Consider the following 26,695-nt stretch of genomic DNA (forward strand, 5'->3'; position numbering starts at 1 on the left):
GATTAGGCATAAACCTTAGAGTACAGCTTAAATTGCTGCAAGTAAAACGAGGGACAATGATATTTATAGTGTTACTCTTCACCAGTACTTTGCTGCTTTTTAGGGATAGGCCTATGTCGCGGTTTTCGAGGGTGTGGTAACGTAGGAACCAAAGAGCACAACTTCAGCTGTTTCGAATGAAACTAACAGCAATAATACCGGTATTTATAATGTTGCTTGTCACAATTATTTAGCTGTGGTTGAATCCTTAAAGACGCTTTTGTAAATTTGTCAGTCAAGACAAAGATCACACCACACGAGCTGATTAACTTCAGTTCTGGCATGATGTCTGCTCTTGTTGTTTGGCTTTCTTTCTACCAGATTTGTACAGGCATTATGAACTACATGACCACAGCAATATGCTGCATACATCTTATTGGTGTTGTTGTTGTTGTGGTCTTCAGTCCCGAGACTGGTTTGATGCAGCTCTCCATGCTACTCTATCCTGTGCAAGCTTCTTCATCTCCCAGTACGTACTGCAATCTACATCCTTCTGAATCTGCTTAGTGTATTCATCTCTTGGTCTCCCTCTATGATTTTTACCTTCCACGCTGCCCTCCAATACTAAATTGGTGATCCCTTGATGCCTCAGAATATGTCCTACCAAGCGATCCCTTCTTCTAATCAAGTTGTGCCACAAATTTCTCTCCTCCCCAATTCTGTTCAATACCTCCTCATTAATTAGGTGATCTACCCATCTAAGCTTCAGCATTTTTCTGTAGCATCACATTTCGAAAGTTCTATTCTCTTCTTGTCCAAACTATTTATCGTCCATGTTTCAGTTCCATACATAGCCACACTCCATACAAATACTTTCAGAAACGACTTCCTGACACTTAAATCTGTACTCGATGTTAATGTGTGTTTTAAGCTGACTAACCTGATTACTGACTTGTTTCTGAAGCTGATCATTCTGTCCTGCAATTTGTTTGCTCAATCGTTCAAATAAGTCGTTCATGCTTAAAATTTTCACACTGCCTTGTTCTACGGAATCGGTGCGTTCCGATCCTACCTCAAAATTTTCTTTCAATTCTTTCTCTATCTGTGGAGAATCAAACATGTCAGTGGATTCGTTCACGTAGCCACTATCATCTACAAAGTCATCCTCTACTTCTTGTTTTACCCCTTGCTGTGTTCGAGGCAATCTCGACATTTCAATCTCTTCGTTAACATGTTTGTGATATTGTATGTACGCCAATTGTCTACCACTAACGCCATCTGTTATCTGGCTGCGTACACTCCTGTCATTGCCAACCGCATTTTCCATTTCACTCGGCACATCTACTGTTTCTACGTTCTTGTCTATACTGAATGCAAATTACACCTCTCCACTGTACTTGACGTTCACTGCTATTTACTTTACTGAATATTATTACAATTCGTGCCACTGAACATCCACTGTTCGGTAATCACATTAATTTGTGACTGACAACAACTGGATGTCCTGTCACCGGGAGCCACTTGTAAACGCTACAGCAGCATTTACGTAGCTTGTACTATGAAATACCAAATTTGGTTTATTACGTAGTATGCCCCAACAGAAAAAATAGTCCTGTCACGGAAAAGCCACTTGTAACACTGTGCTATTGCACACGATACTCTTTAAAGCCTGTACTATGGTAAGTTGACGGGTTTCACATTAAGAGAAAGGATTTTTGTATAGATTTTGACCGCGTGTACCTGAATGGAGGCAAAATCAGACTTAAACCCACTCAGTAATAACACTGATATGTCAAGCAAGTCCGAAGTGCAACTACACATTAGGACGGACAAGAAACAACACAGAAGGTGCTACCTATTTGTTAATAATACGGTCGCCAGCCTAATTAGGCATTAACTAAGTTTCTTCCCTGTACAAGTTGATGTACATTCATGCCAAACAATACGTAGTAATACTGCATAATATGGTAAATTTTAGAACCGGAAAATCTACTGAACTGATAATTTCACTTTCTGTACCAATATGGATAATTCATAAATACATAACATTACACTATAATGTTTACTACAAAACTTCGTACTGTCTATTGACCGGATTAAAATCGGGCATAGGTTACCCTAGAAATAGCACTTTCGAAACACACATACAATGTCAATTTTGAAAAAGGTAAAACACTGATAAATTTTGGTTTTATATTGACTTTAACTTTGCTGGTCAAATCAGTTCAGTACACTTCAGAATTCAAATGAATAATAAGAAAGAAGGGTGGGGACCCTGAAACTGTTATGATCACTGTATTGAAAATTTTGATTATTGATATCATTAAGCACTCAAGATTTCCAATATATGAGTTACTACTCTTTTTGTCTTATTTCCTGCTCATTTAACTACCATTATTTTTGTCTCAAATTAATTAAACTTCATTATTAAACCAAATTCAACATTATCTTCCAACTTTGTCAGACCTTTGTTGTTTACCTATATATTCATTAACAACAAAGTTCTTTAAACATCATTCTAACATGGATAGGTCTGCAGGTAATTATTATTAACATAAACTTTAAATCTTCATTTCGGGACACTCGGATTGCACAACATGTGGAAAGGACCCTGTCTAGGTTAGTTGTGAGGATAATTAACTGATAGGAGAGTTCTGGGAAAATTTAAGTTGTTATTGAACAGTATGGAACAAAAGTAACACTGGTCCACACGAATACAGTACTAAAAGTTTCAACCTGTTCGTATCGATGCGGCGGTCGGCAGGCGGCGAGGCACAGAGCACATGTACAATCACAGCAATGGTTCTATATGTATCGGCACTTTGCTTCTTCTTAGCGTCGCAATACTTTTCCATTTAGTGCCTATGGAATATTGCCATGCTGTATAGGCGTCGGAAACGACACATCCGAGGCTCAATGAAACCTCGTCTTGCAGGAGAGCCTCCTCGATCCAGAACGTGTTGCTCAGATCAATGCCCAACTCCGACTACTACTGCTGAGCCCGTTATGCCGTACAGCGCCCGTGTGCATTTTCCCGCGCTCGCCTGCCATCCACCTTTTACCGCTCCCCTACAGACAGGGTATTCACCAGAGGTTTTGCATTCTACATATCCCAATACATTGCCTACGTATGGACCAGACGCACAATTACAACTTTAACATCTTACAACAGATTCAACGTTTCTTACATTTCAATTCCGTTACAATATTGTTTGACATTTGACATAACCATTAATATTCACATCGAAAATTATTTACAGTTTCTTTAACATAATGACATGAAAAGAAAAAGAAATGAAATCAGAACATCGATTACACTAATTTATCGAAAATCAGAAGAAAAAATTATTATATGTACAATAGTATAGCGTTGGTGTTGTTACACCATCTCCTTAAATTCCCACCTTTTTAGCAGTTTCTTCAGTTTTAATCTACAGTTCATAACCAATAGATTGTGATCAGAGTCCACATCTGGCCCTGGAAATGTCTTACAATTTAAAACCTGGTTCCTAAATCTGTCTTACCGTTATATAATCTATCTGAAACCTGTCAGTATCTCCAGGCTTCTTCCATGTATACAACATTCTTTTATGATTGATGAACCAAGTGTTAGCTATGATTAAGTTGTGCTCTGTGCAAAATTCTACCAGGCGGCTTCCTCTTTCATCCCCCCCCCCCCCCGCAATCCATATTCACCTACTACGTTTCCTTCTCTCCCTTTTCCTATTACTGAATTCCAGTCATCCATGACTATTAAATTTTCGTCTCCAATTCACTATCTGAATAATTTCTTTTATTTCGTCATACATTTCTTCAATTTCTTCGTCATCTGCAGAGCTAGTTGGCATATAAACTAGTCCTATTGTAGTAGGCGTGGGCTTTGTGTCTATCTTGGCCACAATAATGAGTTCACTATGCTGTTTGTAGTAGCTTACCCGCACTCCTATTTTTTTTTATTCATTATTAAACCTACTCCTGCATTACCTCTAGTTTATTTTGTATTTATAACCCTGTATTCGCCTGACCAAAAGTCTTGTTCCTGCTGCCACCGAACTTCACTAATTCCCACTATATCTAACATTAACCTATCCATTTCCCTTTTTAAATTTTCTAACCTACCTGCCAGATTAAGGGATCTGACATTCCAAGCTCCGATCCGTAGAACACCAGTTTTCTTTCTCCTGATAACGACATCCTCTTGAGTAGTTCCCACCCAGAGATCCGAATGGGGGACTATTTTACCTCCAGAATATTTTACCCAAAAGGACGCCATCATCTACATACAGTAAAGCTGCATGCCCTCGGGAAAAATTACGGCTGTAGTTTCCCCTTGCTTTCAGCCATTTGCAGTACCAGCACAGCAAGGCCGTTTTGGTTAGTGTTACAAGGCCAGATGAGTCAATCATCCAGACTGTTGCCCCTGCAACTACTGAAAAGGCTGCTGCCCCTCTTCAGGAACCAAACGTTTGTCTGGCCTCTCAACAGATGCCCGTCCATTGTGGTTGCACCTACAGTACGGCTATCTGTATCGCTGAGGCACACAAGCCTCCCCAACAACAGCAAGGTCCATGGTTCAATGGGGGGGGGGGGGTGTCTTACTGGTGTTAAGTGGCAAATAATCCGATAGTTATAAACTTCAGAAGGAGGGCACTAAGTGCCTGAAACCGATTAAGAAATTAAATTTCCTTTAAGCAACTGGTTGCTGATTATTTCCATGTAAAAAGAAAGTTGCTGACAACGAATATAAACACAAGTGTCAGAAGCCTTTTCTGGAAGTATTTGGTGTAAGGTTTGTGTGTAAGTGATATGTGGTTGATAAAGAGCGCAGACGAGAAGATAGTAATTCATAAAATGTGGTGCAACAGACGAATGCTGGAGTTTAAATGGATTGACTGGATAACTACAGGAGAGATCCTAAGACGACCTGAGGAGAACAGAAAATTATGTCACAGCTAGAGTAACAGATGGTATCAGTTGACAGGATACATCCTGAGACCTCAAGAAATAGTGAATTTGATAGTATAGGGGAGTGTGGGCGGTAAAAACTGTAGAGGAAGGAATGCAGTAGGCAGATTCAAATGGATGACGAAGGTTGTAGTAGTTACTCGGAGATGAATAATCTTGCACAGGAAGAGTCGCGTGGGGAGCTGCACGAAGTCTTCGGACTGAAGAAGAATTGAATATTAAAGAAATTGATAACCTAGCAGGTGATTACCGCTTAAAGATGTGAAACCAACAGTAAATTTAATAAACAAAGAGAAGAAAGGTGCATTGTAATCAAATTTGGGATGTTGTGCATTGCGGTAGTAGGAATCGTATATGCAATGGTGGTTTGGTATGTTGGTAGTAAATCCTGACATTTCATTTGTTATCCCGTTCAGCGGATGTGGTTGAAGTGTCGGAAGTTTCAAACTTCAAAATGAGAAAAAGAATGAACAAAGAAACAGTTACCTCGTTTTTCCTATTTTTTAACATATGTTGTTCTATATGTATTGTACTCTTAAATAAGTGGGTATATGTCCACGTAGGTTTCCCTAATATCACTTTAACTTTTCTGCATTTCGTTGTTACTTACATCGGCTTGGAAGTATGTAGAAGATGCAGTGTTTTCGTAAAAAAGTCTCTGCAGGTTAAGGACATTATTTCGGTAGCTATAACATTTTGCGGGTTTGTGGTTTTTACGAATCTTAGCTTGCAGCATAACACTGTAGGTACTTTTCAAATCGCTAAATCATTGACGACGCCTTTCATCATTATCTTGCAAATGATGTTATATGGGAAAAAGTTTTCTGTGCGCGTGAAGTTGACGCTGGTAAGTATAGGAGGGATAGATAGGTAATTCATAAGAACCCATTTGCACGTGTTTGTTCTGTTTTTTTTGTTTTTTACTACAGCTATTAACCTCGCTTTTCAGATTCCAATAACAGTCGGTGTTTTCCTGAATTTTTATTATGATCTGCAGTTCAGTTTCTTAGGGACGGTGTACGCTTCTGTGGCTGTGGTTGTAACGTCATTTTATCAAGTGGTAAATATGTTCACTCAAATCTGGCATTATCACTTGGAAAACCAGCTATTGGCCCAGTTATGGCTATTGTGCTTGTTTTGCTTTCACACTAAATGGCTGGCATGCTTCAGTGTGCATGTTAATACGGCTGTACTTTGCGCCAACCTAATCAAAGCGATTCGACTATTTGTAAAATTTTTGTGCGGCGTGAGAAAGACTCATCGTACCAGAGAAAGGTTTCAGTTCATGTTATGACAATTTCCACCATTGACAGATGACGACAGCAATCTAATACGAAACGAATTGAATATTTTACATATTTATTCATCCAGATATCATCTTACTGTAGTAAAGGTATTTGTCGGCAGACCCTGAAGAAGGAACAATCCCAGCATTTGCTTAAAATTATTTGAGAAAACTGTGGAAAACCTAAATCAGGATTTTATTTACTGCCCATCCTTAAGCATTAAAATGCAATCGATGCCGTATTTTGTGTGCATAACGCACTTGCAGACAGAATTAAGTAAGTGACATACTCGCTGTTAGATATGTTTTCAGATCATTACTGGCTAAAAGATTTAAAATTGCCCATCATACTGAAGATGATATATTCAACATATTCGCATAGGATATGTAAGTTTAATCTAAATGAAACTCTTCTAGTGTTTAAGATCATTTTAGGACACATTTCGAGCTGTTCTACTCTATAAAATGCTTTTTTCTCCAAGCCATTTCTGTGTAGTGTTGTGTGCTTGTATCAGCAACATATTAACTGGTTTACCCCATGTAATTGTAACTATCTTGAGTGTGTGTTAAATTGACGTCCAGATTGTTGTAGTTTGTGACTTTGTTGCTTTTCTTTGTTCTGTCTTAGACAAGTTAGTACACACAGGAACATTTTGAAATGGGTTCTATAAAACGTAATTTTTTCTGACTCACAGATGCATGTGATTGTCTTCTTGTGGCAAATGAAAACTTGTTTTAGCTCCAGGGTAATTCCCCTGTAACAAAATAGCATGTGCCAAGTGGAAGAGGAAAAATGCATAGTGTGTGTTGAGCAATAGTTTGTCAATAACACAAGACCTCAGCTTGCCTAACAAATGTGTATCAAATGATAATTTAGTACAGATATAATCAGTATAGCCCTTCCTCGTCAATTCTGAGTTGAGATGAATCCAAAAAGTTTAGCTGAAGCAAAGTCATTGCCATCATCTTTAGTACATAAGCTGAAGTTTACAGTATTTTTTGTGATTAATACGTAGTTCATTGATTTGGAAGTACATACTGGCTGCTCTGAGATCATCTCTACTATCCTGCTTGAATGCTCCTAAATCTCTCCCAGTTGTAACAAAAGTGGTTTTGTCTGCATAGAGTGGAGACTTACACAACATATTACTGGCCAAGTCATTTACATATCTTATGAAGAGTTAAAGTCCAAACACAGACCCTGTGGCACACCCTATTTGTTATCCAAGGCATTTGATCTCATATTGTTCAACTGTACAATATGTTTTCTATTACTTACATTGGATCTGACCAAATATATTTCTGAGTCTCTAAAACTATAGCAGTTGAGTTTCTCTAGCAGAATTCTATGGTTGACAGAGTCAAATGCCTTACTTTGATTGACATCCATAGCTTTAATAGATAATCTCGATTCAGATGATACAAGTATAAACGAAATAATATATTCAACTGCCTTTACTGTTGACAAGCTGGACCTGTAGCCATTCAGTAAGTCACTAAGAATGTTATTTCCAGACAGATATTGACTGATTTGCAGCTTTATGCAATAGTCCATTACTTTCAAAAGGATGGGTGCAAGAGGGATAGGGTGGTAATAATTAGAGCAAGATATGTCCCTTTTTTGTGCACAGGGGTAACAACTTGTCAGTTTTAAGGATGAAGAGAAAAAGCCACTAACAATCATCTGATTTGTAAGAGAACATAATGGATGTTCTATTACATATTCACAATTGTTTTGATCACAGAATTGGAGAGATCATAAATGTCCTCTGTTTTTGAGTGAGTTAGTTCTGCTGTTGCAGTTGTAATATTGCTACCTTCTGCATAAAGACAGTAACTACATCTTCAAAATTTTGTGGGAACGGTTTTCCATGATTTGAGCTGTAGGTGATGTCATACAAGGGCATGCTGAAAACAAGACTGCAATTTTTTATGTGAAAAGTCTCAAAGCTTTTGAAATAAAATAAATGTTATTAACATTCTTCATCTTTATTCTTCATGACTACATATTTATTTCTCAACATAGAGATCCTGACAAAGAACACATTTCTCCCAGTGAGAGACTAGTTTGTTGATGCTGTCAGAACGGGATGTGTGACTATTGATGTAGCACCACCACCTCTCCATGCACTGTTTCATCACTATCAAAGTGAAGTCCTCAAAGCTCTTTAAGTTTTCAAAACAGGTGAAAATTGGATGGGACCAAGTCGGGATTGTGTGGAGGATGATCGACGATAGTGAACCCAAGGCGTCAGGTTCTTACAGGTGTCGCAGTGCTCATGTGTGGTCTGGCATTTTCATGCTAAGGGAGATGGCGTTCCATATGTGGATAAACACTTCAAATGCAAAACTCAATTACAGCATGCTGTTTCTCGTGCACTGACACTGTTACGTTACACACTGCCTTGTTACACGCTGTAATTCAAAGTTCACTAGCGGCTGAGGGTTGCAGCTTGCATCAGTGAAGTGGGGAAAATTGACCTAGTAATGTGCATGACATGTAATACCACATCCAATATCGAGAACAAAATATAAAAAAAATTTGAAGTCATTATTGTTCAGTATAGGTTGCACATCTTCATAGGGGACAACCTGTCATTGGTAAATAGGAAATCTTCTGCAGCTAACATTGCTTGGTATTTTTATTTTATTTCACAGTGACCAATTGTGACAGAATCTTTCTGTAATCATTGAATTGACAGTGTATCAAAAGTAAAGCCATTACATTATCTTGATAAGCAGTATATAGACATTAGTTTACATACCTACAGAAATTCTTATTAAGTTGTATATGTGCCACCAATACAATGGGAACACTTTGCTCTTATAGGAAACAACACCATGCTGGCTTGTTAAACATATAAAAAAAGACAATAGAATATCTATTGCACCAACTTTGTGCCCAGGAGAAACAGAAAGTTCAGTTATAGCTCAAGCACATCACAGGAAAAACTCCGTAAGCAAGCAGCCTGCGGCAGAGCCAGCTGTTGCACGTTTGGTAGACAGGTGGCGTATGTGTGCGCATATCGATACTTGATATTCTTACAGAAATACTCTATAGAATTGATGTTCTTACCAAAAAAAAAAAAAAAAAAAACTTTTATAATTGTACCAAAAATGTTCTTGTAATTTATTGTGATTGTAAATTTTAATGAACGTGATATGCATGGGCATGTACTTACATACCCAGCGTGATGGGTGTTATGACCCAGACTATTCTCTGGTGAACTGGTTGTTTCATCTGTAATTAAGGATCTTGTTGTAAATGTGGATGTCTGGTCTGTGAGGTTGTACTTTGTTCATGTCATCCATGTTGTGGTGTACGAATCATGGTATACAATGTGTATTCTCAATGTGTATTCTGCCTATTCACAATAGAGGTAGCAGTATTGTCCTTAAGTTAGCATCTATATGGATGTCAAATACTCAGTGCATCAAATGATATTTTGGATCCTAAGGTATAATGATTCTCCAGTGTAGTTTTTGTAAGAAGTCAGTTAATGATTCTTCTGTGTATTTCTGTAAGAGTGTCAAGTATTGATATGTGCACACACGTGCCACCTGTTGACCGTACATGTAATGGATCGCTTTACTGCAGGCTGCTTGCCTGCTAAGTTTTTTCTGTGACATGCTTGGGCCATGACTGCATTTCCTATTTGTCCACCTCCTCTTGTGAGCATACAGTTGGTGCAATGGATATTTTACATGTACTTTTTTGTGTGTTGGACAAGCCAAACTAGTGGTGTTTCCTGTGACTGGAAAGTGTTCTTATTGTATTGGTGGTGTGTATTCATGTTAGCGAGAATTTCTAAAAGTAAGTAAACTAATGCTTACGTACTTCTTGTCTCTGATATACGGGTCTGTGCACAGTGATAAATTCGCTTTGTAATGGGTTTATTTTTGATACACAGTAGATCCGATGATGACAGCAAGATAGATCCAATGATGACAAAAAGATTCTGCCGAAGCCAGTCATTGTGAAATAAAATAATATAAAAATAAAAACAATCATGGTTGCAGAAGATTTCCTATTACTTTTGAGCATGGCCTATTATTTATGGCTGTGTTTAGTTGCAGCAATGTCATTTATATTGCAGGCATTAATGAATAATGATTTCAAATCATCTGGTGTCATACCTACATCACAGGAATTATTTTGCTAATACCTTTACTGCTGCCCAAATGAGTATTGAGAGCAGCACATGCTGCTTTACATTTATTGTGGGACTTATTAATATGATCATCATTTGCTTTGAACTTGGTTAATCTGATTTATGCCGTATATTTTTTCTTTAACCTTGTGTAGTTTGCTATTTCTGCATCATGGTTCTTTCATTTATTATCCAAGCAGATCCCTTAATTTTTCTCACTACATCAAGGCAATAAGTTTTAAATGTATCTGACAGTGCACTGGTGGCTAATGTAAATGCATTCTCAATATGAATACTTTCAAGCAGAATGCCATTCCAGTTTATCATCTTTAGCTGTGTTCTGTAGTTATCAATGTTCTCCCCATTCAAAAGCTGAGTGACCTTAATTTAATTGGAGTCAGATACAGGCTTTCTAGTCTTTAATTTTAACCAAATACATTTATGGCATGATAAAATTTTATATTGAACAATCCTAGTTCATACTGATTTGTCTAAACATTAGTAATTACAATATCAAGGCATGCAGATTGTCTTGTTATCATTAATACAGTACAGGTCATGTGACCTTATAAAAATATTGAGTAGGCAAGCCTTTTCTCTGTTTTTTTGTCTACGTATGTGTTTGACACATATATTGAACACATCTCTGCTCCTCCTCCTCCTCCTCCTCCTCCTCCTCCTCTCTGTGTCCACATCTTCCATCCTGTCTGTCCACCTTATGTTCCCACCTCTATCTATCCCCTCCTCTCCACTTTCTCTTCATCTGCTCCTCCCCCCCCTCTGTCCATTTCCTGTTTCCTCCTCACTCTGTCCATCCCATCCCTCTATCCATCTCAACCTGTCCACAGCCACGCACATCAGCACGTGTAGCCCCCACAACACAGTTCACCAAAGCACACTGATACTACTCCCACGAGATGTATGTCATGCAGGGCAGTCTACATATCAGGCACTTGAAAATCATTTATATGCCCCTGATGTAGAGACTGCCATGCAAAGCACATTGATAAAGCAGGCTGATACTACTGCTGCAACACAATCCACCTGTCATTCAGGGCAGTGTACATGACAGAGCCCAGAAACACATTGTGTGCCCCAGACATGTAGGTGTCCCTGCAAAGCAGATTGATTTAGTAGGACAACACTGTTCCCACATAATGTGCCTGTCATGTAGGGCAACCTATACATCAGGGGATGGGAAAAACACGTTTTACCTGTATCTCAACTCCTATTGGAGCTAGGGGTTATAAACCGCACAGTATTGATACTTGTGATGCATGCTGTTTCTGTGCCAAAGTTGGTTGAAAGCGATCCAAGGGTTGGGGAGGAAATCCCAGACATATACACGTATGCTCTGCTTTATATGTATAACACATTAACTTGTTTAGGTGTCCTTAGCATTGTGGCTATATTTATGTCACTGAAAATTTAAATCCTATGTTTAGGCCATTTCTTAAAGTGTACAATGATTTTCTGCAAGGCCTGCAAAGATATTTCTATACCATTGTGCAGTTTTCAGACACAGTTCTAAATTTTAACATGGACAGCAACATTGCTGCTGTTTCCAGTGTGTTTTCTATACAATTCTACATTAAGGGCATTGCTGTTGTTTCCAGAGTATTTTCTGTGCAGTACTCATTAACACAAGGGTACCACAATGCAAGTATGTGTCACTATTAACATATATCAAGGCCCCCCTCACTATAATTTTGTGTTCGTCTAAGTAACCTGTTACTAAGTGGAAACCTGGTGGTACGTATGACTTAGTTGATCTTCGCTTAGACAGTGTTCACTACTAACAGGATAATGAGGTCATCAATTTTATTTTTTAAATACCTCACATTTATATATACAAATAATAATAATAATGAGTCATCCTCACTAAAGGGTAGTTCTGGATTCTTCTGTAGCAGCACATCAGTTTGCTCATTTGCTTGTACATTCTTCTGTCACTTGCAGATTGTGTACTTACATATGTGGCTAGCTTCTTGATTGCACTGGATCCAAATGGTAATGAAGTGATTCCCGTTGCGAACCATTAAAAATCACTGCTCCTATCTTGTACCTTTCTTGTTCTAGAAGACACGTGTACATCAGATTGTTTCCCTTCACACATGTACTGGGTACTTTTTTTGCTTTTACTGCTTGATTGTTTTCACACACTGACTGATCACTTACTTGTAGTGTCTTTGCTGTCTGACAGTTGTTATGCAGTGACTGGACACTTGCTTTTAACAGATCGACATGGGCTGGCGATGTGAACTTGCCATTAATGTGGATAGGTGTTGTGCTGACAGTTTTTGACATCTTTCTTCTTTACTGAGGATAAATGGACTGGTTAACAGTTTCACTTCTCTTTATTATCTGAACAACTGGGCCCAAAGCTGATTTTATTATTTGTATGCAATTTACTGAGGAGATAGCTACCTTTAGCAATGTTGATCTCTTCCATATGCACCTATAAGAAATACTTCTGCATATTTTGTTTTCCTCTTGTGTTGTACTCCACATTTAGTGTAGTCTTATCTTTCGTCTTCTCTTTGTAAAGAGGTGGTTCCTCTGAATGACAGTGTGCTGGATTCATTATAATACAATTGTGTATCAAGTAGTTGGTTTCTGGTGTGTGATGTCTGTATGAGATTCTTGAAATTAATCCTGAACACTCATATTGAAATCTGTTTTGCTTGTGTCACTGTCCTTAAAACCTGCAGTAACTGACACTATGTCATTCAATGTGAAGTCCCTGGAGAGTTCAACTGCTTTCTTGACAACATTCTCAAACCATGCATTGACAACATTCTCAAACCATGCATTTGGTTTCACTACTGCTGATTTGTGCATCATTTAACAGCAATGCACATCCTTGCACATGACTATCAGATAATAGCAACACCTTGTTTTTGTTCTTAAGCTTATGACAGGACAGAGCAAATTCCATCCTCCCAAATATGAAGTCCTTGTCTTAACAACTCCACTGTCTCATTCAGTTTGTCACTATTGTTCAGTGTTCTTTGCACAGTTTGCTCCAGATAACTTAAAAATGTTGTTTTTCCTATCACTGTATACATCAAAGCCACCCATTGGTGTCTCCTGAGCCATGCTGCTTTTTATTATGTTTGGCCAAAGGCAAATGATAAAACAGCTCTCAATTTATGCAAATATTACCTTGTGAATGCATGTGGTGCAGTGGTGAAGACACTGGACTCATATTTGAGAGGACCAGGTTTAAACTCTCTAACTGTTATTGTCTAATGAAATGCATGGTGTAAATACTGGTCTATAATATGGGTTGCTGGAGATCCTAAGTAGGTTCTAGAAAATGCTGCAAAATTTATAGAAAGCATAATTATATTCTGATAAAAGGAGGGTGCCATTCTTTTGCATTGAGACATAATGCCAGGATGGTTCCATGCAGTACACAGACATCATTACTGATATTGGGTATTTTGAAGCATACTTTGAAAAAAGGGTTATGAATTGTATGTAATACAGATACATTGTCATATTTTTGTGTATTATGACTAACTTGGCACCACATTTTGCCCAAAACTGTTCACGAAGGAAAACCAACTGGCACTGAAACAAAATCTGCTAAACAATACATTGAATTTTTCCTCACAATGCATTGAACATTAATGCCTAATTCATTTCATTAAAGGGATTTAACAGAAATAAATTACTGTGCATTTTCTCGATATGAATCTACCAAGGCCAATTTTAAAAACTCTCCACTTGGCACAGGATTGATATGAAGGAAACTTTATTTTTGTTAAGTTGATTCGTAAAGCAAAATAATTTAACTCTAGTATTAACTTGACCTGTGGAATAGGTTGTTGTGCAGGTTCTGTTCCAATGAGAAACCCGGAATACCAAGCTGTTACAAAATCCTCTTCGCTTGGATGGTTTATTACCAATGGAAATTAAGCCAGAGTTGGTCAGATAGCAAAGTAAAAACAGTATGGGTTATTATAATGGAGGAGGAGACTGGCAGAAACAGAGGTGAAGAGAAGCAGATAGCATTATGAGTATATGATACACTGATAATGGTGTGCAATGTTGCAAAACTTTTTAACAAGTATTTAACAACTGTTACTAAAAATATGAGATTGTCCATTTCAGTAAATGCTGCCATGGGATATCTCAGAATAATATTTACAAATAACTACAGTAATATGAATATGACCATCACTACACGATCAGAAGTAATGTCCACCATAAAATCTTCAGAATCAAAAAATTCTAGTGGTTATGATAAAATATCAACTAAGTGAATTAATGAGTGTGCTTCTGAGCTAAGTAACACATTAAGTTATCTGTGTAAACACTCATTTATCAGTGGAACATTCTGTGAATAGTTTTAATATGCAGAAGTTAAATATTTGTTTTACAAAGGAGATAAAGAAACACTGTTTAATTTCTATCCAGTTTCACTTTTGGCAGCATTCTCAAAAGTGTTAGAAAGGGTGACTTACAATCAGATTCTTAATCATCTGACAATAAGTAATTATTCGTAGTTCGAATTTCTAACAGGTTCTGATGTTGAGAATGCTATTTACATATAGCAAGAATGTATTTAATTCGTTAAATAATTAATTACAGGCTGCTGGTATATTTTTGTGATGTGTGAAAGGCATTTGACTGTGTAAATCGCAATATTCTTTTAAGTAAATGAGAATATTATGGTGTAACAGGGAATTCTGCAAAATGGTACAAATCCTATGTCTCTGACAGGAAACAAAGGGTGTCAGTAAGAAACAAACATGTATTAAGCTATCAGGCATCAGCCAAATTTGAACTAATTACGGGTGGTATCCCACAAGGTTCCATGTTAAGGCCCTTAGTTTTTCTTGTGTATATCAATGACCATTCATCTGTAACCTTACCAGATGCCATGTTTGTTATGTTTGCAGATGATACAAACATTGCAATAAATAGTACTTCAAGTGTAGCATTAGAAATATTGGTTAATGAAGTTTTTAAGGACATTAAGAAATAGTTCCTAGCCAAGTCTTTGTCACGAAACTTAAAAAAAAGAAAGAAAGAAAGGAAAAAAAAAACTCACCAAATGCAGTTTAGACCTTCCAAGTGGTTTCCTGCCAGTATATGCCTAAAATATGATAACAAGAAGTTGGAATAAGTGGGCAGTGTTAAATTCTTTCGATTATAGCCTGATAATAAATCCAAATGGGAGCATTCCACAGAACTACTGAAACACCTAAACAGATCTGTGTTTTCAGTGCAAATATTGTCAGTCATAGTGATATAAAAATAAAAAAAGATAGTGTACTTTGCTTACTTTTATTCCATAATTTTGCACCAGATTATTTTTTGGGATAACTTCCTCCTCCTCCTCCTCCAAAAAGATAAGCTTTGTCTGTGTAGCCACAACTTCCTCTCTTCAGTGGTCCTCTTCATCTCCACATGTGAATAACGTCACATCTCACTGATCATATTTTATAATAGGATGTTCTCAGTCATCTTCCCTATGATCTTGCCCTTAAAAATGTTTCGTAGAAGAATATCATGTAATAAGTGTTCAATAATTTTTGCTTTGCATTGGCCTGTAACTTTCAGTAATTATTTCTTCTCTTCTATTTCCTGTAGAACCATTGCATTCATTTTTTTAGTCTTTGCACTAGTTCTTGTAACTCTCCTCCAGAACCATATTTCTGCAGCTGCAAGGTGAGCTTTCTTCTGCTTTGCTAACATCCAGGTTTTGCATCGGTATCTCAAGACACTCCTGACAAAGGTCTTTATAACTCTCGCTCTCTTTTTTTTTTAAACTGATGGGCTTGTTCAGTAGAAGATTCTTCTTATTTTGGAAGGAACTCTTGGTCAGTGTCATCCTTTTCTTGATTTCCTTGAGACATCATTGTTTCATTGTTTCCCTCCACAATGCTGTCGAGACAGTTAAATTTGGTTACATTTTATTGTCCAACTGCCATTGCAAATGAATGTGTGCCATAGCGGCATGAAGTGAATTCCACCAATGCTGCAAGAAACCAAACCAGTCATACAGGGCCTGGGTAGCTGAACTTCACGGCCTTAGCCGTAAGTGTCAACTCGTTACTGGTATGTGTAATGACTCTTATGTGGACTCTATAGTGTGTGACACAATTAACTGTTTAGTTCCGGACAAGTAAGTGTACCAGAAGGCTTTACTCTGTGAAGACACACTGTTGGCAGAAGTTTTGCAAGTAGCACAGTCTTTTGAAGTTTCTCGGGCAATGGCTGACGAAATACAAGTGCTTGGTGATGTGGCAGTAATGTCACACTTCATTGCCTGACAAGACAGCACACCACTTACAACACTGGGGGCTGTTCTCGTCCCACTACAGTTATGAAATCCATTTTCAACCTATGTCCAAACGTGCCATTGTGGCTGCCTTGCCCCACCTTGCTGTGGGTCCTGATCCCGAATTGGATTGTGAAGACTTGCTTTGCTTCCATCTTGATTCTGAAATGCAAGCCATGGTCGAGGGTTTCCCAGTTGTGTGCTCGTGTGTGGCAGCTCCCGTTGCTGCCAACCCGGTTCTCCACCAGGTCGTTTGATTTGCTCAACAGGGCTTACCAGATAAACCACCAGCTCAGGCTTTGGGCTCCCTGTGCAACTATTTTTCCTTACGGTATCATCCCTCTGTTTTTGACTGTGTTTTGCTGTTGTCCAAAGGAGACCTCTCTGTCAGAGTATTCAGTCCCAATGCGTTATGGTGTAAGGTTGTATGCCTTCTCCATCTGGGCCATTGTGGATTTTCATGCACCAAACTGTTAGATAGGAGACATGTTCTTTGGCCAGGGATTGATGGTGAAATTGTCCATTTTGTCACAGCTTGTGAACAGTGTGCCCGACAACAGGCAGCTCACAGAGCGTCTCTGTCCTCCCCATACACGCCAGCCGTGGGAATGCATTCATGTAGACTTTGCGTGTCCCTTCTTGAATTCCTATTGGCTCTTGTTTGTGGATGTATTTTCCCGGATTCCTTACATTTAGTGTGCGTCAATGTCAGATGAGGTCACAATTTTTACACTTTTGAGATTTTTTTTTAAAATAAGCGGTTGCCTTGTACCTTAGTTTCTAATTATTGCCACGAGTTCATGTCTCACACCTTTCAGTTGTTTTGTTCCTGTCATGGCATTCATCATGCTACAGTTCTGTCATTCCACCCTAAATCAAATAGCAAGGTGGAGCAACTAGTGCAGACATTCAAGTCCCAAATGATTCTTTGCCAGACAACACCCTTCTCCATTTTATGAACACCTATTACTTTATGTCTATGGGGGAGCTAAGCCTGGCTGAGTTGCTTCACGGCGGCAGCCACGCGTGCTTCTCCACTTTCTGCGGCCCATGCTGCATCTGCTGTGGTCACTTTTCCCAACTGCTTCAGACTGAGATCATTGGTGTGGGCACGACAGTTTGGTCTCCAGACCAAGTGGATGCTGGCCACTGTTGGGATGCCGTCTTTGTCACATCTGTGTGGCCGCCGGGCTGGTGGTGCACCATTTTGGTCAGTTGCACTCCTGCTGGTCACCGGAAGCTACCAGTTAATGGCTGTTGCCCCATCGTCACAGCAGACCTCGCCAGCCTCCATCTTGAGCCCATCATTGCCTGCTGTGGGAATGCCATCATCCCATTTGCTGCCTCCTCCTCGTGTGGCACCCAGGGTGCTAGTATGTGTCCGGCCTTGGGTCCGTTGCCGCAGCCTGCTGTTTTGGTTGGTCCACATCCAGCAGCCCCTGTGCCATTATCACCTCAGCCATCATGGGTGGTAGGTCCAACCCCATCTTTTCTGTACTGGGATCTGCCCGCCGATGACGGTGCAGAGATGACGATGGCACCCTCCTCCCGGTACTGTCATCGGGTCCCATGTGGGCCCACCGCCCTTGGGCATGCCCCTGTGGTGTGGCCCTATGCTCTAGTGCCCACCTGACACATCGTCCTGCCGCCCCCCCCCCCCCTTCCCGGTACTGGCTGCTGCCACTCCAGATCTGATGGATATGTCTTGTCTGGGTGCCAGCATCTCCTCCTTCAGCTGTATGCCCTCTTTGCATGAGGGAGAGGTGTGCTATATCCTGCTACTAGTGCATGTAAGTGTAAGTGCGCCAAGTGTACTGTCACTGCACTCATGTACTTACTCAATCACCAACTGTACCAGCACAGGCCAGCCACTAGAGGCTGCCTGTAGGAAGCGTGCACATGGCACGGTCTCCGCCACGCCATCTGCTGGTGGGTTGCACCTATATACACATGGAGCAGTGTTGACTCACTTTCACCTTGTTTTTTAGTTTGTACCACTCATACCAGTTGTTCTGTATATCGCTTATGTTGCATCTTTTGTATGATTCTTTTGTCGTGTTACATATGTAGTCACAAGAGGCTTATTTATGTTATCGTTCAGAGGTTTATGTGTAAAGCCATATTTGGGTTACTTGGATTGGTTTCATGTATTACTTGTTCACTACACTTTCCATCTGTCTCTTACATCTTCTTTGTCAAATACCAGTTCCCACTTTTTATCTCTCACTATTCCATTTTGTCATCTTCAGCTGTGTTCCGTAGCTATCAATATTTTTCTTAATCAGAATCCTGATGTACTTAATTTTATTGGCGTCAGATGGAGGCTTTTTAGTTTTTTAATTTTGACCAAATACCTGTATGATCTGATAAAAAATGTGCATTGAAACAGAGACTAGTTCACACACTGATTTGTCTCAGCATTAGTATTTACATTATCAAGGTGTGCAGATTTTCTTGTTGAGTTATCGTTAATATAATACAGATAACATATCAAGCCAAGCTGCAGTTTTCCAAATCCAAAAAAGTGTGATAAGAATTATTTGTGGAGAACTCAAGAAAATCCTGCATAGGCCTGTTTAATAAACTATGTATTCTAAACACTTATTCCCAATATATTTATTCCTTAATGAAATTTCTTATTAAAAATATATATATATATATATATATCTCTCTCTCTCTCTCTCTCTCTTCCCAAGCCAACAGCTCAGTTCGAATTAATTCTAGAAATAAGAATAATTTTCACAAAGATGTGATGTCACTTGCTTTGATCCAGAATGCTGTCTGTTATTCAGGGACACACACATTTTCAATAACTTTCCAGCAGCCATAAAAAGTTTTTACTCCCAATAAAGATCAGATTAAGAGGATCCTAAAGGAATTATTGGTGGCAAATGCCTCCTACTCCATTGATGAATAAGCAGAACTTGCTTATGTTACTAATAATATAAATAATGTTAGTATTAGGTACAACTCGTATCTGTACAAATTCACGAAGTTATGCGATCATTATAAATAAGCGTTGTAAACTGATTTTTCTATTGGATCAAAAAATGGAAAATCCACTATGGAATGATGACAATACAGTGGAATCTCGCTTAATGAGCACCTCCCATAAAGTGCAATTCCCATAACAAGCAAAACAAATTGTAAAAAAATGACTCGCTTAATGAGCGATGTTTCGCATAACGCAAGACGACAATCTAGTCTTATGTCGCCAGCTGTTGCGCACAGCAGGGGAATGTTCAACAATATGAACATCTTTCATTTTGAGCAGTGGCATATGAACAATGTCTTTAGTATGTACTGTAGTCTGGGTTTAGCGTTCTTTCTACTATCTAGTGCAGCTTGTGATCACTTATTTTTCTGAACTTGTGGTCACACACTGTTTTTTTTTTTTTTTTGTGTGAAAATTTTAATAATCTGTGTAGAAATGACACCAAAGATAAAGCCACAAGAAAGCGACCATAAGAGAAAGAAAATGACCTTAGAAATGAAACGTAAAATCAATGAAAAATGCATACGTGGTGTGAGCATTTCTGATTTAGCACACACATACAGTCAGTATACATCAACTATTTGCACTGTCCTCAAGGACAAGGAAAAAATTAAGGAGATTGATGCTTCAAAGGGAGTGACAAGAGTAAACAATGGTTTTGTATTCTGGACGACGTCAAAAGGTTGTTCCTTACATGGATAAATGAAAAGCAATTGCAAGGCGAGAACATCACTTGTAAGAAGGCGAGAATGATTTTTACTGAGCTCATTAAGAAAATGCCAGGATCATCAGTGGCTGAACAAGTGTTTAAGGGAAGCCATGGGTGGTTTGAGAAGTTCAAGAGAAGAACCGGCATCCACAGCATAGTGAGGCATGACGAAGTAGCCAGCTCTGACACAAAGGCAACAGAGAACTTCATCAGCAACTTCAAGAAGCTTGTAGATTCTGACAGTTATCTTCCACAACAGGTTTGTAATTGTGATGAGATGGGTCTATTCTGGAAAAGGTGCCGAAGTGTACCTTTATAACAGAAGAGGAGAATGCATTGCCCAATCATGAGCCAATGAAAGACCGTCTCACACAGCTATTCTGTGCCAATGCAAGCGGTGATTTGAAAGTCAAACCACTGCTTGTTTACCATTCAGAAGCTCCACCAGCCTCAAGAAGTGTAAAGTCCAGAAGAGCAGGTAAAATGTGATGTAGAGGTCCCACAACAAGGCTTGGATGGCATGTAATCTTTTTTGTAATTGCATCAATGAAGTGATTGATCCTTTGGTGAAAAAATATTTGCTTGAGATGAATCTGCCACTCTCTGTCTTGCTTATTATGGACAGTGCTCCTACCCATTCTCCAGGCTTACAAGACCACCTCTTTGAACAATTTCAATTCATCAAGATCCAATTTGTGCCTCCCAACACCACTCCATTACCCCAGCCTATGGACTAGCAGATTATTTCTAACTTTAATAAACTCTACACTAAAACATTCTTCGAGCATTGCTTTGAGTTGACTGAAGCTACCAATATCACTCTCAGAGAGTTTTGGAAATACTTCAACATCATTGCCTGCATCAAGATGATCGAAAAGACATGAGAAGGGGTTACCAAAAGACTCTTATTTCTGCTTGAAAGAAGCTTTGGCCAGAGTGCGTTGTTGAATGTGACTCTGGGGCATTTAGGTCAGTACCTGTCAGCAGGAAGTTGTAGAGAGGGTTCTTCAGAGGAAGAGGAGAAGGTGGAGGAGGCGGTAACTGGAAAGCAGCAATCTTCTGGTACAAAGAGAGAAACACTAAAAGCATGGGAATCAGTTGCATCGTACATTGAAAATCATAATCCCACTAAAGAAGTGACTACACATGCTACAAATTTATTTGACAAAAGTGGTGTGTCACATTTTCACCAAGTGCCGAAGCATCGGTAGAAACAAATGACCATAAATAGTTTCCTAGTAATAAAGAATTAGTTATGTATTGTGAATAATAAAGTACATAATACTGTATGTATCCTTTTCTTTGAATAAATGAAATGAATAAGATGAAACTTTTTGTATTTTTTTTTTCATGGAATGCTTTATTGTATTTTACATTAGGTTGTATGAAATAAATTGTTTCACTTAATGAGTGTTCTGCACTATGAGTAAGATTCTGTGACGAATTATGCTTGCTATGTGATGTTCCACTGTATTATGAAAAGTTTAGATTGCTACCCACCGTATAGAGGGAAAGTTGTGTCCCAGACAGGCATGACAAAAAGACTGCTATACATTTAAGCTTTCGGCCAAAAGGCCTTTTTCCTCTCTCCAGGGGACATGTGAGTGTGAATTGTGCGTGCACGAATGCATGTGTGTTTTCTACTTTCGAAGAAGGCCATTCGGCCAAACACTTAAATGTATAGCAGTCTTTTTGTTGTGCCTGCAACCCATCATATCGTCTATATGGTTAGTAGCATTCTATCCTTTTGTATTTGATGACATACAGCTACACAAGCCTAAAGATTATCAGAATCACTTCACTTACTCCACAAGAGGACTGTTTTATGTGGTATCTGTGGAAGGTACATTAGTATGTTTATTGTTTTTGTAAATATTTTTTGTGTATATTTGTTTTGCAACATTTTCTGTGTTCTGGAGGATCTCCTCAATATGGATCTACTGGAACAAAAAGTGCATCTAATACGAGAGTTTAAAACAAAACTACTTCTTTACTTTTAACAGTTACAAAATTTACAGCTGAACACAGCATAGCCATACTTTTCTTTATTGTGAAGAATGTACTAGTAACAATAACTACAGTTGAACAAACTGAAGTTTACACTTTGGTATTGGATGGTTGGTAATTAAAGATGTATATAACCATATAAATATCAGGGGAAGTATGACACACATTAGCTGAAGAATGAACTATGAGAAAGCTTAGTGCATGAAGGGTGCCACACTCGTTGATTGCTAGCCTAGATCAAACGCAAAAATGAATTTCTGGTGACATTTCAACAGTTTTAAAGAAAGCTGCTGATTTTATGTGCCAATTTTTTACCATTGATTCAGTGTACTGGTAATTGGACCCTGATGTCACACCAAAAATGAAACAGCACTTCCAATGGGTGAAAGCGGATTGTCTTTCATCAAAGAAAATTAAGTAGATTTCGTCTTGGGGAAATATGACTGGTACTTCGTGGGATGCCGATGGCAGTGATGGTCTTTTTTATTTAATGGAAAATAACATGTGACAAATACTAAGCAAGCCTACCATACCAACTCTATGAAAAAAAAAAAAGTGAGAAGACACCTGAACTGCTAATGAAAAAAATCTTTCATTTTTACAATGAAAGATTAGTTTGGCAAAATGAGAACTTGTAGGATTTTACATACAAATTGTTGGAACAATTATCCTACTCACCAGATTTGGCATTCTTTGAGATCAACCTATTCCCATATTCTAATAAACTAGTTGTTGGAAAATGTCAGCCCAGTGAAGAGAGAATGACAGCTGTAGTGTAGATACATTGGAATCACATTTAAGGACTGACTCTACCCATTGAAAACTATTATACAAAGTACATTAATCTAAAATTGGGACTGTTTAGCAAAGTAAGTGTATATTTTGGCTAAAAACCAAATTCTTTCACTGCCTTGCTGAGAACTTATCACCTTACTTTCATTAGAATAAAACTGTGTGAATTAGCACAGTGGTTAGCACACAGGACTCGCATTCAGGAGGACAACGGTTCAAACTCACATCCCGCCATCCTGATTTAGGTTTTCCGTGATTTCCCTAAATCTCTTAAGGTTGATGCTGGGATGGTTCCTATGAAAGGGCATGGCCAATTTTCTCCTCCATCCTTTCCTGATCTGAACATGTGCTCCATCTCTAACGATCTTGTTGTTGACAAGAAGTTGAACACTAATTTCCTTCTCATTAGAATAACAACAGAATATATGCAAAAAAGTACACCATTGTTTCAGCAAAAAAATAAATTTTCATGCCACACCAATAGACAATTCCAAGTACAAGGTCTAAACACAGTACTGCAAATTTGTCAGTACATCAATATAAAGTACAAATTTTGCACTTGAAACAGAAAACTGGATAATTATCTCATGCTTCAGGGTCTTTGTAATAGCAAGATAATGTGAAGGATACTGAAAACTATAGGCTAGTTGCACTGCTGTCTGGATTCTCAAAAATAATTGAATTAATGAGTTACATGAATAAATGCAACCTTTTTATTAAGCTGAGCTTGCTTACCGAAGTGGGAAAAGAAAAATATCTGCCATTACAAAATTCCCAAAAATTGTACTTGAAGCTATCACAGGGGTGACTTTGTTTGAGTCATATTCTTAGACTTGTCCAGGACTTTTGACTCTGTTGGCCACAAAATACTTCTAAAACAGCTTCAAGCACATTGTGTAACAGGAACATCAAATGAGTGGTTCCAGTCTTACATGGAAAACAGATGCAAAATGTAGAGATAGTTCACACATTTGCTGAAGACAAATTTTTAGTAAACCAACTGTCAGACAAGAAACACACAAAATTAGGTTCTCTGTAGAGTAGTGTATTCAGTCTAGTTCTGTTGTTAATGTGCTGACCACCGCAAGGCCACCGGTGGACACAGCAATGTTTCACACTTAACACTAAGTGCTCACTGGCTGCCACATGCTCCACTATGTTTAGTGCAGTATACAGTCCAATACTGTGCATTCGTTTGCAGTTCTTTATTCAGTTGGTGCCAGTATAATGAAATCAGATACAATATCTTGTTTAATGTTTGAACTTCGATTTTTGCAACTTTATACACCATCTAAAGATACATTATGCTAGACAGAGTGGAGGGTGTGGCTGCTGGCAGGCACACTGCATCAGGCATGAACCTTTGCTGTGTCCTCCAGTGGCCGTAGGTGGTCAGTGCGTTAGTATATAGCGATCATTTTCTGGACCGCATTTGGCATGCCGAAAAAGTTCTCTTCGCTGATAACAGCAGCATCATAGTCACTGGTAAAACGCCATTACTCCTATTTGAGGAAGTATGCAATTCGGCATAATGAGGGAAAACAACTCTGTCTCATTAAGTGTAGATGATAAATTGCACAAAAAAAGTTTTTAAGGGCGAATATTGATTGTCAATTAATGTGGAAACAAAATACTGGCAAAGAGGATGTCATCAGCATGTTATACTCTTAGGGTTTTATCATCAGTTTGTAACGGACAGTGTCTTGTGTGACATTATTCCTATATAAACTCAGTTCTTACCTATGGGATTTGCCCCCTGTGGGTTTACGGGTTAGAATTGGCCTGTGGTATTCCTGCCTTTCGTAAGAGGCAACTAAAAGGAGTCTCACACGTTTCGGCCTTTATGTGTTGGTCCCCTCTTGGGTTTGACCTCCATCTTTTCCAAATTTCTGTTGCTAGTGTGTGCCATTTGGGGAAGGACACCTTACGTGGTGTTTTTTGTTTGTCCATCATGCACCAAGATCTTGCATGCTACTTATTGTCATGTGGCGGACTTTGCACCAAACGTCTTCTGGGTTGCCTCCTCCTCGTCTCCTGCGCTCTACCATCCTTCGTGCCCACAATGATTCTGGACCATTTCGATGCTCAAATTTCAGCTCGGTAGCCAGTCCGTTGTGATGGGGTCGTCATGTACCCTCTTGGTGGTAGCCCCCTGACAACCAGGGGTCGCACTGTTGATGCCTGAGCTGAGACCTCCCTGCATATGCCAAGGAGTAGGTGCCCATCCTTCTGGGGCACCAGGGCTCCCGGCAATGGCCATCCCGCCAGGTGGCCCTTGCTGAGGCTGGGTGGCACCCGTGGGGAGAGCCCCTGGTCTGAATGGGTGGCATCAGGGCAGATGACCTGCAATGAAATGGCTTAAATTCAATCAAGCTGGTGGTTGCTTGGCCCCAGCAGTCTCCAAGCATGTCTGAAATGATTTTGATGCCATCACATATGATTCCCGATCGTTCCCCACCCTGGCTACACCTTGGGAGGACCGTAGGGTGACCAGGTCTCGAGATCCGTATTTGCCTCAGTACCTAGTTTGCAGCAGGACTGATGGAGAGACCTTTCAGGCAGCAAAGGCCTAGTTTTTCATAGATCACCTCGAAGATAGGTTTAAGGAAGTCACGGCGTTGTCTAAAATGCGTAGCAGCGCACTTTTGATCCAGGCAGCCTCCCCAGCCCAGTTGCGGGCGTTGCTCGCCTTTGACGAGCTGGGTGATATCCCCATCCCGTTTACTCCCCATAAAAGCCTTAACGTAGTCCGGGGTATTATTTTCCATCATGATCTCCTCTAGCAGTCGGATAAGGACCTACGTGCCAACTTAGAGCGACGGGTTGTCCACTTCATCCTACAAGACAACAGGGTCGCTACCGGTGCCTTCATCTTGGCTTTTGAGGGTGACTCATTACATGAAGAGGTCAAGGTGATGGTTTACCATTGCGACGTGAAACCTTACATCCCTCCTCGTATGCTGTGATTCAAGTGCTGGAGGTTTGGCCACATGTCTTCTCGCTGTAATTCCAGTGCCACCTGCAGGGATTGTGGTCATCCTCTGCACCCGGGAGCTTCGTGTGTGCCTCCTCCCACTTGTGTCAACTGTGGGAAGCACCACTCCCTCTGCTCACCTGACTGCCCTGTTCTCCATAAGGAGTAGTGAATAATGGAAATCAAAAACCTAGACAGGCTCACCTATCAAGATGCAAAGAGGAAATATGAATGGCTTCATCCTGTTCCAATGGCTGCATCCTATGCTGTGACTGCGACTTCATTGCCCCTGTTTGGCGATGGCTGTCCCTACAGTTGTTAAACCTCCAGTGGGCCCTCAGGGCAGCACTGACTCTTCCTCTGTGTCCATGACAGGCGACACTGCTTCTTCTGGTGCTCCCAAGGTACCTCCCTTGGGAGACCAACCCTCCAAATTGACGTGGATCTCGGACCCCGCCGCCCCGCCGGAGGTATGCCAGCCTCCTTCAGCTTCTCTCGCACTGAAAGGGTCCCTTGGAAGTCTACCTTCTAAGGCATCCTGCA

The 26,695-nt window shown here is 39.5% G+C and overlaps 1 protein-coding gene across 1 annotated transcript in view; it reads left to right on the plus strand.

Moving 5' to 3' along the window:
* Nucleotides 1-5,398: 5,398 nt before the first annotated feature.
* The window catches only part of LOC126249334 (solute carrier family 35 member E3-like), a 181,728-nt gene continuing 160,431 nt past the window's right edge, over nucleotides 5,399-26,695 (plus strand). The window contains exons 1-2 of the mRNA XM_049950990.1: nucleotides 5,399-5,791; nucleotides 5,894-6,004. Of these exons, the coding sequence (XP_049806947.1) occupies nucleotides 5,399-5,791; nucleotides 5,894-6,004 (504 nt within the window). The remainder of the gene's footprint in view (nucleotides 5,792-5,893; nucleotides 6,005-26,695) is intronic.

Source organism: Schistocerca nitens, chromosome 3 (assembly GCF_023898315.1).
Source record: "Schistocerca nitens isolate TAMUIC-IGC-003100 chromosome 3, iqSchNite1.1, whole genome shotgun sequence".
Classification (NCBI taxonomy): domain Eukaryota; kingdom Metazoa; phylum Arthropoda; class Insecta; order Orthoptera; family Acrididae; genus Schistocerca; species Schistocerca nitens.